This window comes from Lithobates pipiens, unplaced genomic scaffold (genome assembly GCF_037356315.1).
Source record: "Lithobates pipiens isolate NorthernLeopardFrog02 unplaced genomic scaffold, aLitPip1_a1.2 Scaffold_25, whole genome shotgun sequence".
Taxonomy (NCBI): domain Eukaryota; kingdom Metazoa; phylum Chordata; class Amphibia; order Anura; family Ranidae; genus Lithobates; species Lithobates pipiens.
Window position 1 is genome coordinate 182088550 of NW_027507787.1, and position 16345 is coordinate 182104894.

A 16345-nucleotide genomic window follows, 5' to 3' on the forward strand; every position below is an offset into this window, starting at 1 on the left:
GGGGGGGGGGGGGGACACGGGCCTGAATCCAAGTAACACCACCTCAGGGGTCCCCAGGCATACAGCTAACAAAGAGCACTGTTCCCCCAAATGCCAGGGCCCATAATCGGTGGGCAATAGGCTCGCATTCAGTCCCCTCCAAAAGCCTCGGTCCTGGCCAGGTCTGTCACAGAAGGTATCAGGGTAAAGATAGATATACCAAAAAGGATAGGCCTTTAAATTCAGCTCTGTGTATAAAAGTGCAAAATCGTATTCAAAAATCTGAAGTCCCGATAGACTGTTTTTATTTTTGATGTATTGCAGTTCATGTCTGTTACTTTATGTATTCCATTGTTAAATGTAGATATTGTTTATAGGTATTTACTAGATATTTTTTTTTGTGCATAAATGTAAGCAGGTAAAACTCAAAAAATAAAACCAAAGCCTAGAAAGAAATCGTCCCAGAATAAGGAGCCAGCAAGTGAACAAGATCCAAATTCTGAGGTTACCGAGACAGGACCGGGAGAACAGCCTGGCAGCCCTTGTAACTCCCTGGAAGACTTGAAGAACATTAGACAGCTAGAGGCCTTAGCACGAGCTCACACTTTATTGGCTTCTCTTAGCGGTCAGGGTTCACATAATCATGAGCAACACTGTCTGATGGCCTATGGGTATATAATCCGTATTTGGCAGGTACGTTGGCAAATTACTTTTTGTGCAGCAACACTTCAATTTGCTAATACGGACAATAACATTCTTTATATTCTATGTGTATTGTGTATGAAAATGATTAAAGTTGATGATCAGAGATATTCTTAAAATGTTTAAATTAATGGGAAATCTCAGGCATCCAGGAAACGTAGAATGGGAGGATGGAACTTAGTAGAGCTCAGCGTAGGGATTGTACAGTGGTAAGAAGACAAGATATGTTTATACACTAACCCATTTAGTGCAATTTACCTTTAAATAGACACTTGTACTACCTATTAAAAGTAAAATGTATACAATTTACAAACCACAAAAGATGTTTTACCATTGCTGCATGCCCATTTTAATAGAATCTTCAGTATTATATACTGTAGATCCAGGGCTTTTTTTCTCAGAAAATAGGTGCAAGAACTCAACCATGACTCCCCCAAAACCAACCTTCCCCGCACATACACACACCCTTCAAACTGCATCAAATAGTAGATGTGGCCAAATTTTACTAACAGTGCAAGGGTCTTAAAGGGGCATTAAATACCCAGAGTGCATTAATTACAGAGTGCAGAGTTTGGGGGGAGGGGGTGTTATACACAGAGTGCACAGTTCGGGGGGGGGGATGTTACACACAGAGTGCACAGTTCGGGGGAGGGGGATGTTACTCGCAGAGTGCAGCGTTTGGGTGGAGGGGGATGTTACACACAGAGTGCAGAGTTTGGGTGGAGGGGGATGTTACACACAGAGTGTAGAATTCCAGGGATGCACTACACAGTGCAAAGTTCAGAGGTGCACTACACACAGAGTGCAGAGTTCCGGGGTGTGGTATGTGCAGAGTTTGCAGTTGTTCTATGTACACATTGCATAGTTCATGAGTGTGCTGCATACAGTGTACAGAGTTCAGGGGTGCACTACACATGGTGCAAAGTTTATGGGTGCACTACACACAGAGTGCAGAGTTCAGCCTTCATCCGCAGCTGCTTACCTCTGCATCCCCCATCCACATCTCACTTTCACCCCTCTTCAGCTCTGACCTCTGCATGCAACCCCCCTTCCACTGCCTCCATCTTCTCCTTCCCTCCTTAAAAGCTGCACCATTTTCCACATGTTTTACTTGTGTTGCTGTATTAAACGGAAGCACCCTGTTGGCTCTAGTACCTCCCCAAACACTATAGGTGGCTCCTCTCTCACTTGTAGGGAGATGATCCAGTGGGGCAGTTGGGATCTACTCTGCACCTGCATCTTCCTTGTCCATTCAGGAGATCAGATCTGTGGGAGTCATTGAGAGACAAGATGTCCCTTGTAAACACTGTAAGCTGTCCCTTGTAAATGCCGAACTTCAACATTTACAAGTAATAGTGGTGAGCAGGGAGCAGAGGGCCTGAGCCAGATGTGGTGGAACTGAGTTCCACCAAGTTCCAGCTGAAAAAAGCCCTGTGTAGATCTTTTATTAAGCTGATGTGCAATTGATAGCAAACCAGGATTCAGATTGACATTTAAAAATAAAAAAAACTGACAGTCCAATGAGAACTTGCAGTCACATTGCTACGACGTGTAAAATAAAGCTTTTTGAATTAGGCTTCGTCTGCTTTGGCTCCTGCCTCATTTCTCTTGTCTTCTGGAACATAGAGGTTGATTTACTAAAACAGAAGAGTGCAGAATCTGGCGCAACTGGGCATAGTAGCCAATCAGTTTCTACTTTCAGTTTGTTCATTTAAGCTTTGAAAAAAAAACCTGGAAGCTGATTGATTTCTATGCAGAGCTGCAACAGATTTTGCACTCTCCAGGTGAAATAAATTGAACCCCACCGTGTCATCTAAAGACTGCCAGAAAAATAAGATTGTCTTGCTGTTTATGTCTAAAGCCACAACTTTTTAGAACTTTTTAGAAACTATTATACATGATGATGTTTGTTAGCATTTTAAAAGTAGGTGGAGTCACATTTGCCACCTAGTGCTCTTCTGATACCCTATGCATTTTGTATCCTGTTTTGTAGAAAAGCTCAGTGTGCATATATTTCATATAGAAATATCACTAAAGGGCCCCTGTGCAAGAATTATAGCTGGGCCTTTTATTTCACTTCTGCCAGTATGCAAATTGGGAGAGAGAGGGGCAGGACTAGAAGCCATTCTGGCTCTTCTGCTGTGCACATGGGCTTTCAGGGAACATGCTGACAGTAGAGGAAAGCATAGTGAGAAAGGGAGAGGGGGTTGAAGATTCATAGCTGTTCTGCTACTCCTTCAATGTGCAGTCAACAGTCTAGGATAGTTCTTGACCAAGCTGCAGAGGAGGGGCTGTTATGTCTGAAGGGACTGCCTGGATAGGACTACTGGCTGCACAGATGTACAAGTCCTTTGGCTGGTAAACTGTTCTCATGTGTATTTCCACTACTACATCTTTAGCTATATACTATAATGTATGAAACAGTGGTCATACTGTTTGGAAGCTTTGCTATTGACATAGATTATGTATTTTCAGAATTGCTATTTGTGACTTTTTATTTGTTCTAATATTAATAATGCACACTGTTCTAATGCATTATTTCTAAAGACATCTGACTTATCTTTTCAATGAAGGCGTCATTGCCTGCAGCATCTTCTTTCATGAAATCATCACAAAAAAATCCTGCCTCTGTTCAAAATCCACAATCTGCATCATCCCGTAAAGAGAAAGGAAAGAAAGAAACAATTGAGGTAACTTGTATGTGACTAAATGGACAATATGATTACTAGATTTAGAATGTTTAATTGGAGTCCATCACCTTTACTCGGAGATTCTATAGTAAGGCAGTGGTCATCTTGGAGGTGTGTTTGGGGTCGTTATGTTGGAATACTGCCCTGTGGCCCAGTCTCCGAAGGGAAGGGATCATGCTCTGCTTCAGTATGTCACAGTACATGTTGGCATTCATGGTTCCCTCAATGAACTGTAGCACCCCAGTGCCGGCAGCACTCAGGCGCCCCAGACCATGAACCCCCCCAACCACCATGCTTGACTGTAGGCAAGACACACTTGTCTTTGTACTCCGTATCTGGTTGCCACCACACACGCTTGACACCATCTGAACCAAATGAGTTTAGCTTGGTCTCATCAGACCACAGGACATGGTTCCAGTAATCCATGTCTTTAGTCTGCTTGTCTTCAGCAAACTGCTTGCGGGCTTTCTTCGGCAACATCTTTAGAAGAGGCTTCCTTCTGGGAAGACAGCCATGCAGACCAATTTGATACCGTGTGCAATGTATGGTCTGAGCACTGACAAGCTGACCCCCCCACCCCTTCAACCTCTGCAGCAATGCTGGCAGCACTCATACGTCTATTTTCTAAAGCCAACCTCTGGATATTTCACTGAGCACATGTACGCAACTTCTTTGGTCGACCATGGCGAGGCCTGTTCTGAGTGAAACCTGTAATGTTAAACCACTGTATGGTTTTGGCCACCATGCTGCAGCTCAGTTTCAGGGTCTTGACAATCTTATTGCCATGAAGTGGCATGTTGAACTTCCAGTGACCAGTATGAGAGAGTGAGAGCGATAACACAAAATGTAACACACCTGCTCCGTATTCACACCTAAGACCTTGTAACATTAATGAGTCACATGACACCAGGGAGGGAAATTGGCTAATTGGGCCTAATTTGGACATTTTCACTTAGCGGTGTACTCACATTTGTTGCCAGCGGTTTAGACATTAATGGCTGTGTGTTGAGTTGGTTATTTTGAGGGGATGGGAAATTTACACTGATCTACAAGCTGTACACTCACTACTTTACATTGTAGCAAAGTGTAATTTCTTAATTGTTGTCACGTTTGTGTGTGTGTGTGTGTGTGTGTGTATACTGTGTATATATATATATATATATGTGTGTGTCTAATCTGCAAAAAATTAAAGGACTCTCCTTGCTGATTTTTCTATTTAGCTGATGTCCTCATACTCAGTGTTCTATTACAGTTATTTGCACCCATACAGGCATATATCGATAGGATTTTTCATTGTAGCTCAAATATTACAACAGTTCATGTTCATGTATAGTTTTCTTGAAGTGGAACTCCTACCAGAGCACTGTTGGATTTCTGTATCTCTTGGTGCGATTTTCCTTTTACTTCCAGTCGCTGCAACAGTGTCACTGGGGCAAGAAGTGAGGAAACATCTCTCCAACATGTACACAACAGTAACAACACTTTTTTGGGGAAGGTTAGATATTTCTTTTTTTTTTTGCTATGTATCACAGTTGGAGTTTTCTGTTCAGTTCCTTTTCTAGAGACCACTTTGTCACAGGGCAAGAAATGAAGGTAAACTTCTCAAATAGGGATCACAGACTGCAAAAAGAATCCAACAAAGACTCTAACCCTTACCTAGTTTTGGGTAGAAATATACTTTGTCAGTGGTCTTCAAATGGTCTCAAATGGTCTCCATTGTTGACACCAACAATGGAGAATGGTTCTTCCTACTGACACCGATTGGGACATTATTCCTCCCACTGATACCAACAAGGAGACTCCTGCTCTATGTTATATACGACTGGACTTTCCGTCAGAATAAACTCCAACAGACTTCCTGACAGAGTTCCGACCGAACGGCTTTCCCACACACGATCACACCAAAGTCCGTTAGTTTTGAATGTGATGATGTACGATGGGACTAGAAAAGGAAGTTCAATAGCCAGTAACCAATAGCTTACCTTGCGTCATATTTCGTCCATCGGACCAGTATACAGAAGAATGGTTTTCCCGATAGAAACTGATTCTGTCAGAAAGATTTGAAACATGTTCTATTTCTAGGTCCGTCTGAATTTTTGAAGAAAAAAGTCAGATGAAGCCCACACACGATTGGAATGATTCCATCTGACCTTTTCTGCCGGAAAGTCCGGTCGTGTGTACGTGACATTAGGATACATTAGCCTTTAGTAAACGGTGAAAAGCAAATCTCAAGGCAGCATGCAGTAACCTGTAGCAATCAATCAGAATTCACTGTTGAAGTCAGACTAAGGCCCCCCTCACACGGGACGGATCCGTGATGAATCGACCGGTGAACATCCGCTTGCCGGCAGATGACAGGGCGGTCCCTGCACACTGAGTAGGGACCGCCCTGTCAGATCTCCGCTCTCCTCTATGGGGGATCGGATGAACACGGACCGTCTGTCTGTGTTCATCCAATCCGCTCTGCAGACGGATAGATAAATAGGATTTTCCTCCGTCTGCAGAATTAGACCACAGCGGAGACGGACGATATCGGTCGTCGGGATGTTCATCTGCAGACACCCGCTATCTCATAGGGATGCATGTATGTCTGTATTTCATCCGAAAACGGATGGATGAAATACGGACATACTGTCCGCACGTGTGAAAGCGGCCTTATGCAAGATAGATTCTGAGCATTTTACTCCATTCATTAAATTTTTAAATAAGCATTTTTTTATTTATTTTTTGAGCCTAGCATACTAGGATCAAATAATAATGTAGAGCATATTTTTGATACCCATTGTAATATAACTGAATGTGTAGGCAAGGTGGATCCGTTTATGCCCATCACAAAGCATTGTGGCTTGTTGGCATTGACTTCTTTACCTCTTATATAACTTGTTCTTATGCACTGGTAAAATGGAATTGCCTGAACAACACAGTGCACCCTATTTCTAGTACCGCTAATTTGCTCAAATGCACTAGCCTTGGAAAAAAAAAGAAAGTGGTTCTTCAAAGACCTCTGCATTATTCCATTGCGTGCATGAATATGCTGGTAGCATTGAAAGAATCAATTGGCTGTAACTAAATACCAATGTTATGTAGTCTTTCCTGCAAGAGATAAAATGTAGAAAGTCTCAAAATAGTTACCTGTGACCTGTGAACCAAGCATCCCTCATACACGCAATGCCTGTTGTTTTATTCAACGAGAAGGGTGAAAAGTTCTCCGAAGCACATGTGGCTTTCATTCATAATGAGAGGCTTGTCAACACAGACCTATGCAGAGTGCCCTAATACTGGCCCCAGCACAATGAATCAAACATGGCTACATCAGCTACATTTTGTTAATTAAAGGGCTAGTATATAACTTGTCATCTTATTAAAAAAAAGCCTAATAATTACTATAATATTCTCAAACCTCTGTGTAATTTCTTACTCTTATATAGAGAATATAGCAGAACTCTGGGCCCAGAATAATTACAGATTACACATTTTAATCTGCAAAATTGAATTGAATAAATTCAAAGTCTTGATTAAAATAGAAAATTTAAATTTAGCAACTGGTTGAAGGAAAGCAGCAGCGGTACTAAGGCTTAGCTGTATGACTTGTATACAGCTGCACAATATACATATCCCATGGGTTTTCCTCTAGCCAGCATCAGCATCATTACCACTGCTTGTCGCCAATCCAGACACCAGTCTGCTGTGGAATGTTAAGATCTGCAGCAGTGACATTACAGAAAGGTGCCGCATCCCTGCTGAATATATGACAAGTCAGCTGGCAGTTCTGTGAGTGATTTGAGTTTAATGAACTGATAGGTGACATAGGAAGTGACACTTGAGTGGCCGTGTCTTTCAGTAGTCACCTGACTGCAGAATGTGTACTGAAACTCATTCCAGAGCCACTCTGATGATTGCAACATATGGGGGGGTGACACAATGATTATTATGGTGTAGTCTGGCTTTATTAGCATGCTAACTATTCTATTTTATCATGCAAAGATGGCCAGATATCGCTCTAAAAATGACAGCTCCGGGGATATCTGCCCATATTTGCACTGTTTTTAAAGCGGACCTTCAGTCATTTTTTCAACTTTCCATTTAGTAAATCTTCTGCCCTTGTTGTTTTAACTTTGGATAGTAAACCATTTTTTCTGCCAGTAAATACCTTATACAGCCCAACTCCTTTTTTTTGTCTGGTAAAAAGCCTAGGCTTATGACATCATGCACAGTTCTCTCTCTCACTCTTGTGAGTTTGCCAGGAAGGGAGAGCGGCTGAGTCATAAGAGGGCCAATAAGAGCTGCAGATCTGGAGGCGTGCCTCTGTGTGTCTGTGTAAATCCAGGAAGTAACCAGGCAGCAGCTTCAGCTGCCCACAGTTAAAATGGATGCAGCCAGACTCAGTGGAGGGAGATTTCTGCAGCATATTTGGCAAGTGCAGAATCACAGTGTATATAAAATAATATGCAAAGTGGTTGGAGGGAAGCTTCAGAATGGCAAAGATGTTTTTATTACAAATTATGTGAGCAGACTGCAGTTCCTCTTTAAGCTATTGCTGGAATCTACCACTCACTGTCTTCATGAACACTTCTGTAGTGCACGCCTGATCCTTTACGCTTCACCATTGTAGTATAAAGGATCAGGACCTGCTAACCTCCCCTTATAATGACCAGCATCTCCAAATGTCTTTAGCAATCATTGCAGCCAACAAGCATGTAGATGTGGAAATATTTGGAGCATCCCTTGCTTATATCTCTATATACCTTTGTGGCTAGCAATCGATTCAAATCCAAAGAATTATCTTAAAAAAAGACCTTTCTGTAATCCTTAATTGCCTGAGTGTATGTATATGCCAGTGCAAAAGGTGGGGTAACACGGGCAGAAACCTCCAGATTAATTCAGGGGTTAGCTATGGTGAACAGAGCCCATGGTAAGGTAGTACAGCTAGCCCTCCTGTATTGGGCCAGTCCCCATAATTTCAAAGGGGGGGGGGGGGCACCTGCTGAGCCACAGGGCCAGCTGTACTGCCTTATTGCTGACTCTTGTGGATCCCCCTGCAGTGATGCCGGCTCCTACTCCTGTTTTTCCCTCCAGCTGTGCTGCAGGAGGATCAGTTCTATTGTCTGTGCACCCTTATACCTGCTATTGGGCTCCCTTGTGTGTCCCCCTTGCCTCCTCTCCCATCGGCAGCTGCTGTGCTGTGCCATGATGTTTCCAAATGGAGAGCAGGGGAAGGGGCCGGTAAATATGTCCTTTCCTGAATGACCACAGTTAGTGAAAGGTAAAGATCGCTCCTGTGTCTATTCATCACTAAAGCATAGTAAAAAAAAAATAGTTAATAATTTTTTTTTTTTTTTTAATTAAAAACAAGTAAGGTCTCGTTTACTTGTGCTTTGTTTTCTGAAGAGCATTCAGCATTTAGATCACTCTTCGGAGAACATTAGACAGGCAGCGAAGAGGAATATTACCTGCTCACCATCTGCTGTAACTCCACACTAGCGCACCACAAGCAAGTGGTTGTGGGGCATGTGCAGAGCAATGCTATTCACTTGAATGGGTCTTGTTCAATAGGGGTATCATTTCTGCTAAGATTGCAATGCATAGCATCGTGGCCATGGCATTTTAGCGAAAATATAATTTGATATTTTTGGAGTGTGAGATGCGGCCCTGTTGTCAGTTAAAGTGGTGTTCCACCCACAAAAAAAAAATGCTTAAAATTCTTTAAAAAATTTAATAAAAAAGATTTGGAAAAAAAAATGAACTCACCTCTAAATGCCTGTTGCTAGGGGGCCCCTCGTAGTCTGCCTCCTTCAGTGCCTGGGTCCCGATGACTACGCGGCCAATCACGGAATGCGACGCCGCTCGCACATGCGCAGTGAGTGCCCACAGTTGCAATGCCGAGAGGAGGGGGGATGAGCGGGGCTTCGTTCCCCGCATCACTAGACCCTGGCACAGGTAAGTGTCCGATTATTAAAAGTCAGCAGCTGCAATATTTGTAGCTGCTGACTTTTAATTTTTATTTTATTTTAGGGGAAACTCCTCTTTAAGCTGTACTGGGCCCTGTGATTTCTTATGCCGCGTACACACGACCAGTTTTCCTGTCGGAATAAACTCCAAAGGTTTTTCCGACGGAGTTCCACTGAAACTGCCTTGCGTATACGCAATCACAACAAAGTCTGATCGTTAAGAATGCGATGACGTACAACACATACGACAGGACTAGAAAAAGGAAGTTCAATAGCCAGTAGCCAATAACCTCCGTCTCTTACTTGCTTCAGAGCATGCGTTGTTTTTACACATACAGACGAGCGGTTTTCCCAATAGGAATTGGTTCCGTCGGAAATATTTAAAACATGTTCTATTTCTAGGTCCATCAGAATTTTCGTTAAAAAAAAGTCAGATGAGGGATGAGGCATACACGCGATCGGAATATACAATGAAAAGCTTCCGCCTGACTTTTTCTGTTGGACATTCCAGCAGCCCTGATAGTGATCACCCATGACAATCCAACCCAGCCAATCACATTTCTGGGATAGGTGACTTGGAGTGACATTTTTTAGTAAAGTTGTAAAATGTTGACAGCCATAAAATTATTTCCCCTTCTCATCAACATACTAATAACATATTTAAATAAAACAGTTTTGGATTTGAATGAGAAAAAAAAAAATATATATATATATTTTTGGTTTCATTAAATTTTTTCATTGCATAACTTATTTTAGATCCAGGGATGACAGACCATGGCTGGTGGGAGAGGGCTGCCTCAATACTCCTCTCATGAGCCCTCAGCCCTGATGCAAGCAGTGGGCTGGTTCTTGAGAGGCGTTATACAAAAATAAAAATGCCTCAATGGGTCGAGGTCAGTTTGGGTATTCCTACGAGGCTCAATTTTCATGAAAACTACCCTAAGTACAGGCATACCCCACTTTTAAGTGCACAATTGGGTTTATTTACTAAAGCTGAAAAGTGCAAAATCAGGCTCACTTCTGCATAGAAACCAATGAGCTTCTAACCACAGTTTTTTCAATTAGGCTTTGGTAATAAAATCTAGAAGCTCATTGGTTTCTATGCAGAAGTGAGCCTAATTTTGCACTCTCCAGCTTTAGTAAATAAGCCTCATTGTGTACTTAAAAATGGGGTATGCTTGTAATACCCATTTGTGAAGCCGAGCCTCCACGATTGAAAGAAATTAAATCCGTGTATACTTTCCCCTGGAAAAAGTCACACCCACCTACAATGGTTGAATTCAATAATTTAAATAAAAAAATATGGAGGACATTACCAGTTCCTTTAAGGTCACTGATGAAAAATTTCATATCACTTGATTTAATTGGTTTCATCAATACGAAGGAATATAAACGCTACTGGAACTCGTGAGAAAAGTTGAAACTTACCAGTAGGCAGATCTCAGATCAATTTATATGGCTTATAAACAAGACTATATGTTTCTCCAGATTTTTTTTCCTTTTATTTCAGCCTGTCATGGTCAAGGAGAAGCCTAAGCGTAAAGGACCAATTGACGTACTACCTTCAAACACAGAGGAGTGGGCCGCGTATGATTGCCCTGATGAGCTTAGAGATGCATTTAAACAAGATACATCTTCCCAAGTCATAAACAGAAGTACCATTGTAAAACCAGTAAGTCTTATAAAGAACTGTGACCAGCAGGAGACAGAACTAATCATATATAGAGGATGGAAGTCAGATTCTCAGAATAAATGTCACTACGGTTTGTTCATCTTAATTACCAGTATGGTAAAAATGAACATGTTAGCAGCAGCTCATTGTGGGAAGATCTGTATATTATAAAACATCATTACTCAAGCCTATGTTACAGATTTCATAGACTAATAAATCACACCTCACACTGCAGCAGTGTGTGTTACATATTAATTGCAGATTTTTTTTATAATTTTTTTTTTCTTTACTATTTTACACCGATGTGACTGGCACCATGTCTGCCGGAGCTATTTCCAGGTTTGCAGGCTCTGGCTCAGTGATTGGTCGGACCCGCGATGACATCACTCCCACACATGCGTGTGGGAGCTGCCAGTCGTGGCACAGCTCCTGAAGAAATGGCACGATTGAGCTACAGTGAATATCTCCTAAATGGTGCAAGTTTAGGAGATATTCAGGGTACCTACAGGTAAGCCTTATTATAGGCTTACCTGTAGGTAAAAGTGGGTTAAATAGGTTTACATACAAAAGAGGGGAAGGCGCACTGACCTAGTGCATTACCATAAAACAGCTTTCTTTAAAATTAAATCAAATAGCAAAATGGCTACTCACAAACGAGTATTGATCAAAGGCAAAATCAATACAATTAGATCCATCGCATCAAACGTTTGGCGAATCCAGACCAGATGTCCGAGGAATTGGAAAATACCTCTACGGAAATGTCTAACGCGTTTCTGGAGTGACCCCCTTTCTTCAGAGCCAAAAAGGGCAATGGCCTTTGTCGATGTCGAATGTGGGGTCATCTATGGTAGATGCAGATGAGTCGTGGATAGGGGGTGTAATTGGCCCGTTGGCAGGTTCTCTTATCTCTTTGGAGTTCTTTTCCTGTTTTATATGGAAGTGTCTTTTGAGGGTTAGATTGCGTACATAGTTGTTAAGGTCTTTGAAGAAGGTGAAAGGGTTAGGTCTGTTTAATGGTGAAAAATTTAGTCCCCGACTGAAAAGAGAAATATCAGCGGGTGATGGGTCATATGAGGATAAGTTGAAGATTTTTATCGTTTTTGGTATTTCAGTGTGCTTGCGTAACTTATTTGTTCGTCCTCCTCTACAGCCTCTTCTGTGAGTTTTCTTTTTCGGGGATTTGAGGTTGGAGGAGGACTTTCCACTAAAAAAGAAAGCGGTGTAGTGCGATCTGGCCTTGGAGAAATAATTTTTGAGTTCTGGTTTGTTGGGGGTGGGATGTCAAGGGGTGCCAGGGTATTGGGGTTTTTTGTTTTTGGGCTAGTGAGAGTTAACTGGCTCCCATAGTTGGAAGTGTTGTTATTATCTTTGTTGTTATTAGGGAATTTTGTACCTAAATTGGAGGTTGGTAGGATCCTGGCTTGACTGGGGCTTGATCTTATTTTAGGGGTTTCTGTGGGTCTATTATAAAACTGGTTGAGGGATTGGATTAATCCATTGATTCTAACTGGGTTCCTGGGATTGTTTTTATTCGGGTTGTAATTGTGGTGCTTCTCTATAGTACCGTATTGGTTGAGACCGGGACGAGGAATTTTAGACGGGGAGGTGTGGAGAAAAGGGTGAACGATAGGATCGTATGGATTAATACTCATCAGTGCAGGTGGGGTCTGCTTGAGGGATTTGTTGGTGATATAGTGGGTTTTAGTATTTCTGGTCGGGATTAGTGGCTGGAGAGTGTTTGACTGGGCCATTCTAACACGTGAATAGGCTTTGATCTAAATCATTCCATTGTAGCTCTGGCTGTATGTTTAGGGTCATTGTCCTGCTGGAAGGTGAACCTCCGCCCCAGTCTCAAGTCTTTTATAGGTTTTCTTCTAAGATTGTCCTGTATTTGGCTCCATCCATCTTTCCATCAACTCTGACCAGCTTCCCTGTCCCTGCTGAAGAAAAGCATCCCCACAACACGATGATGCCACCACTATGTTTCATGGTGGGGATGGTGTGCTCAGGGTGATGTGCAGTGTTAGTTTTCCACCACACATAGCATTTTGCTTTCAGGCCAAAAAATTTAATTTTGGTCTCATCTGACCAGACCACATTCTAACAAATGTTTGCTGTGTCCCCTACATGGCGTCTCGCAAACTGCAAACTGGACTTCTTATGGCTTTCTTTCAACAATGGCTTCCTTCTTGCCACTCTTCCATAAAGACCAGATTTGTGGAGTGCATGACTAATAGTTGTCCTGTGGACAGATTCTCCCACCTGAGCTGTGGATCTCTGCAGCTCCTCCAGAGTTACCATGGGCCTCTTGGCTGATTCTCTAATTAATCCTCTCCTTGCCCGGCCTGTCAGTTTAGGTGGACAGCCATGTCTTGGCAGGTTTACAGTTGTGCCATATTCTTTTCATTTTCAGATGATGGATTGAACAATGCTCTGTGAGATGTTCAAAGCTTAGGATATTTTTTAATATCCTAACCCTGCTTTAAACTCCTCTTCAACTTTATCCCTGACCTTACTGATGTGTTCATTGGCCTTCATGGTGCCGTTTGTTCACTAAGGTTACACACAGGTGGACTCTATTCAGGTATTAGGTGAATTCTGAAGGCAATTGGTTCCACTAGATTTCAGTTAGGGGTATCAGAGTAAAGGGGACTGAATACAAATGCACACTACACTTTTAAAATATTTATTTGTAAAAAAATTGGAAAACCATTTATAGTTTTTTTTTAATTCACAATTATGTGCCACGTTGTGTTTGTCTATCACATAAAAAAGTGCTCCAAAAATGTTGGAGCACTTGCATAGTGCTAGAGTGGGTGGGAACTTCCACGTGCAGTGTCACAGAAGCACAGGAGGACCCCCGGGAAGTCTCTATTGAGGGATCCACAAGCGCTGTATGTTAGCCACAGCTGGAGCCTTGGTAAGCCTCATGGAGATGTCCGCTGTCTCCATGAGTCTTACCGAGGCTCCAGCTGCGGCTAACACACATCGTTCATGGATCCCTCAATAGAGACTTCCCGGGGATCCTTTTGTGCTCATGTGACACTGCACGTGGAAGTTCCCACCCACTCTAGCACTCTGCAAGTGCTCCAACATTTTTCACGCAAGTTTTTAGTGTTACTGATGCATGCCTTCTCATTTGAATTTTAAACTTTAATCTTTTTCATCAGATGGTTTAGTGCTGAACATTATACCAATAGTGTGTATGTGTTTCCTCCTAATGTTTTGTACTGATTATCTGTGATTGGCCAAGTCTGTACCATGTGATCACTGTGACCAATAACAGCTACCAACACAAATGTATGCGGTGGATGGCTTGAAAGGAAGACATCTGTTGTTCTAACTGTCATGTGACCTGTGACATGCTGTGATTGGTTACAGTGATCACATTGTACCGACAGCAGGGCGGTACAGTGATCAGTCATCAGCTGTGTCCAGTGGATGCAGCCAGTGACAGATTGTGCCTTATGATGTCTACATGGATCGACGAAAGGCTGGGCCGCAGAGCCGTAGTAGTTCACTGAAAACTACAAGCCGACAGCCATGAAGACTGCTAGACCATGTAGTTTTCCATTCACAGAGCGCTAGCTGTCACGGCGGGAGAACGGAAGGTGCATTCATAACATGTTACACCCCGAATATGGATGTAATGTGTTATAAAGGTGAACTTATCAAGTCAAAGCTGCATAGTTTTTTTTCTAACTACAAACGCTCCTTACCTTTTATAGGTAGTTTTTTTGTAAAGGTGAACTAACCCTTAGCCCTTGTACACACGGTCGGAGATTCCGACGGAATGTGTCCGATCGGACCGTTTTGTTGGATATTCCGACTGTGTGTGGTCTCCATCGGACTGTTTCCGTCGGAATATCCGACGGACCAAGTTTTCCAACTTGTTATTAAAATTTTCTGACAAAATGCTCCGATCGGACATACTCCGATCATGTGTAGAGAATTCCGATCGGACAAAGTGCCACGCATGCTCAGATCAAATTCCTACACCAAAGCTATTGGCTACTAGCGTGAACGTAGTCCCGTCGTATCTAAATAACGGCATCATGTCGGATTTTCCGCCAACTTTGTCCGACCGTGTGTATGCAACAGTTTCGGACAAAATCCGTCGGACAAAATCAGATGGATTTAGTTGTCGGAATGTCCGACCATATGTACAAGGGCTTAAAAGTAATTTTGCATGAAATTTTACAAGGGGGAGTACCAGAGCTCCAATGAAGCTAAATGTTTCTGTCTGCATAATGAACATACTGGGGTGTAAGAGCTTATAGATAATATTCAGGGTAAATACAGTATGTATAGATATCTTGTGGTACTTTCCTATAATTTATGGTAGGCTTTAGGTCATATTCTTGCCAGTTGGAGAGATTTTACATTTTTACGCAGTCCCATGGCATTGATTTTAAGAAGGTGTTTCTAAATGATCTAGCATTTAAAACATCTTATCTTCTTTCAGCATCTGTGGTATTATACCAGCATGTGTTTTTTGCTTTCTCCACACTTTAGAAAAGGCTATTTATGCAAGAGTATATCATCAGAGGCCACATTCTGCACCAATGTTGATGCTGAAACTCCTGGGTACCTGCATCAAGATGTTGGCGCCAAGATTAGCTGATCCATGTATGGTTTCCCTAGCCTCCATGCTATGATTTTTAACTATTACAAAACCTTTAGCAGGAGGAAGAACCATGAGCCATGTAAATGTGGTGCCTTGGAAAGGTATTCATGCCCCTTGGAATTTTCCACATTTCCTGTAGAGATCAGTTCAACTCACTACAGTTGGTCAATAAATGCATGTGGTACAGCACTTGAAAAAGTATTCATAACCCTAGACAATTTCCACATTTTGTCATGTTACAACCAAAAACATAAATGTATTTTATTGGGATTTTATGTAATAGACCAACACAGAGTGGCACATTATTGGGAAGTGGAAGGAAAATTATAACTGGTTTTCAAGGCTGTAACATTTCAAGATGTGGAAAAACTGAAGCGCTGTGAATATTTTCCGGATGCACTATAGTTCAAGCCCTATCAGATTGGATGGAGAGCATCAGTGAACAGCAATTTTCAAGTCTTGTCACAGATTCTCAGTTGGATTTAGGTCTGGACTTTGACTTCCACTTCACAATTATGTGCCACTTTGTGTTGGTCTATCACATAAAATCCCAAAAAATACATTTACGTTTTTGGTTCTAACGTGACAAAATGTGGAAATGTCAAGGGGTATGAATACTTTTTCAAGGCGCTGTACCACATGTATTTATTGCCCAACTGTAAGTGAGTTGAACTGATCTCTATAGGAGGTCCTTTGTAATGTATTCTCAAAAAAATGATGACTATCC

At 42.1% G+C, this 16345-nt stretch overlaps 1 protein-coding gene across 2 annotated transcripts in view; it reads left to right on the forward strand.

The window, feature by feature from the left end:
• CFAP46 (cilia and flagella associated protein 46) overlaps positions 1 to 16345 on the forward strand; it is a 328406-nt gene that overhangs the window by 140311 nt on the left and 171750 nt on the right. The window contains exons 30-32 of one of the 2 annotated variants that reach the window (XM_077455243.1): positions 398 to 672; positions 3255 to 3371; positions 10830 to 10991. In XM_077455243.1, coding sequence (XP_077311369.1) covers positions 398 to 672; positions 3255 to 3371; positions 10830 to 10991 — 554 coding nt within the window. Of the gene's footprint in view, positions 1 to 394; positions 673 to 3254; positions 3372 to 10829; positions 10992 to 16345 lie in introns of both variants that reach the window. The other variant, XM_077455242.1, reaches the window with a different exon arrangement.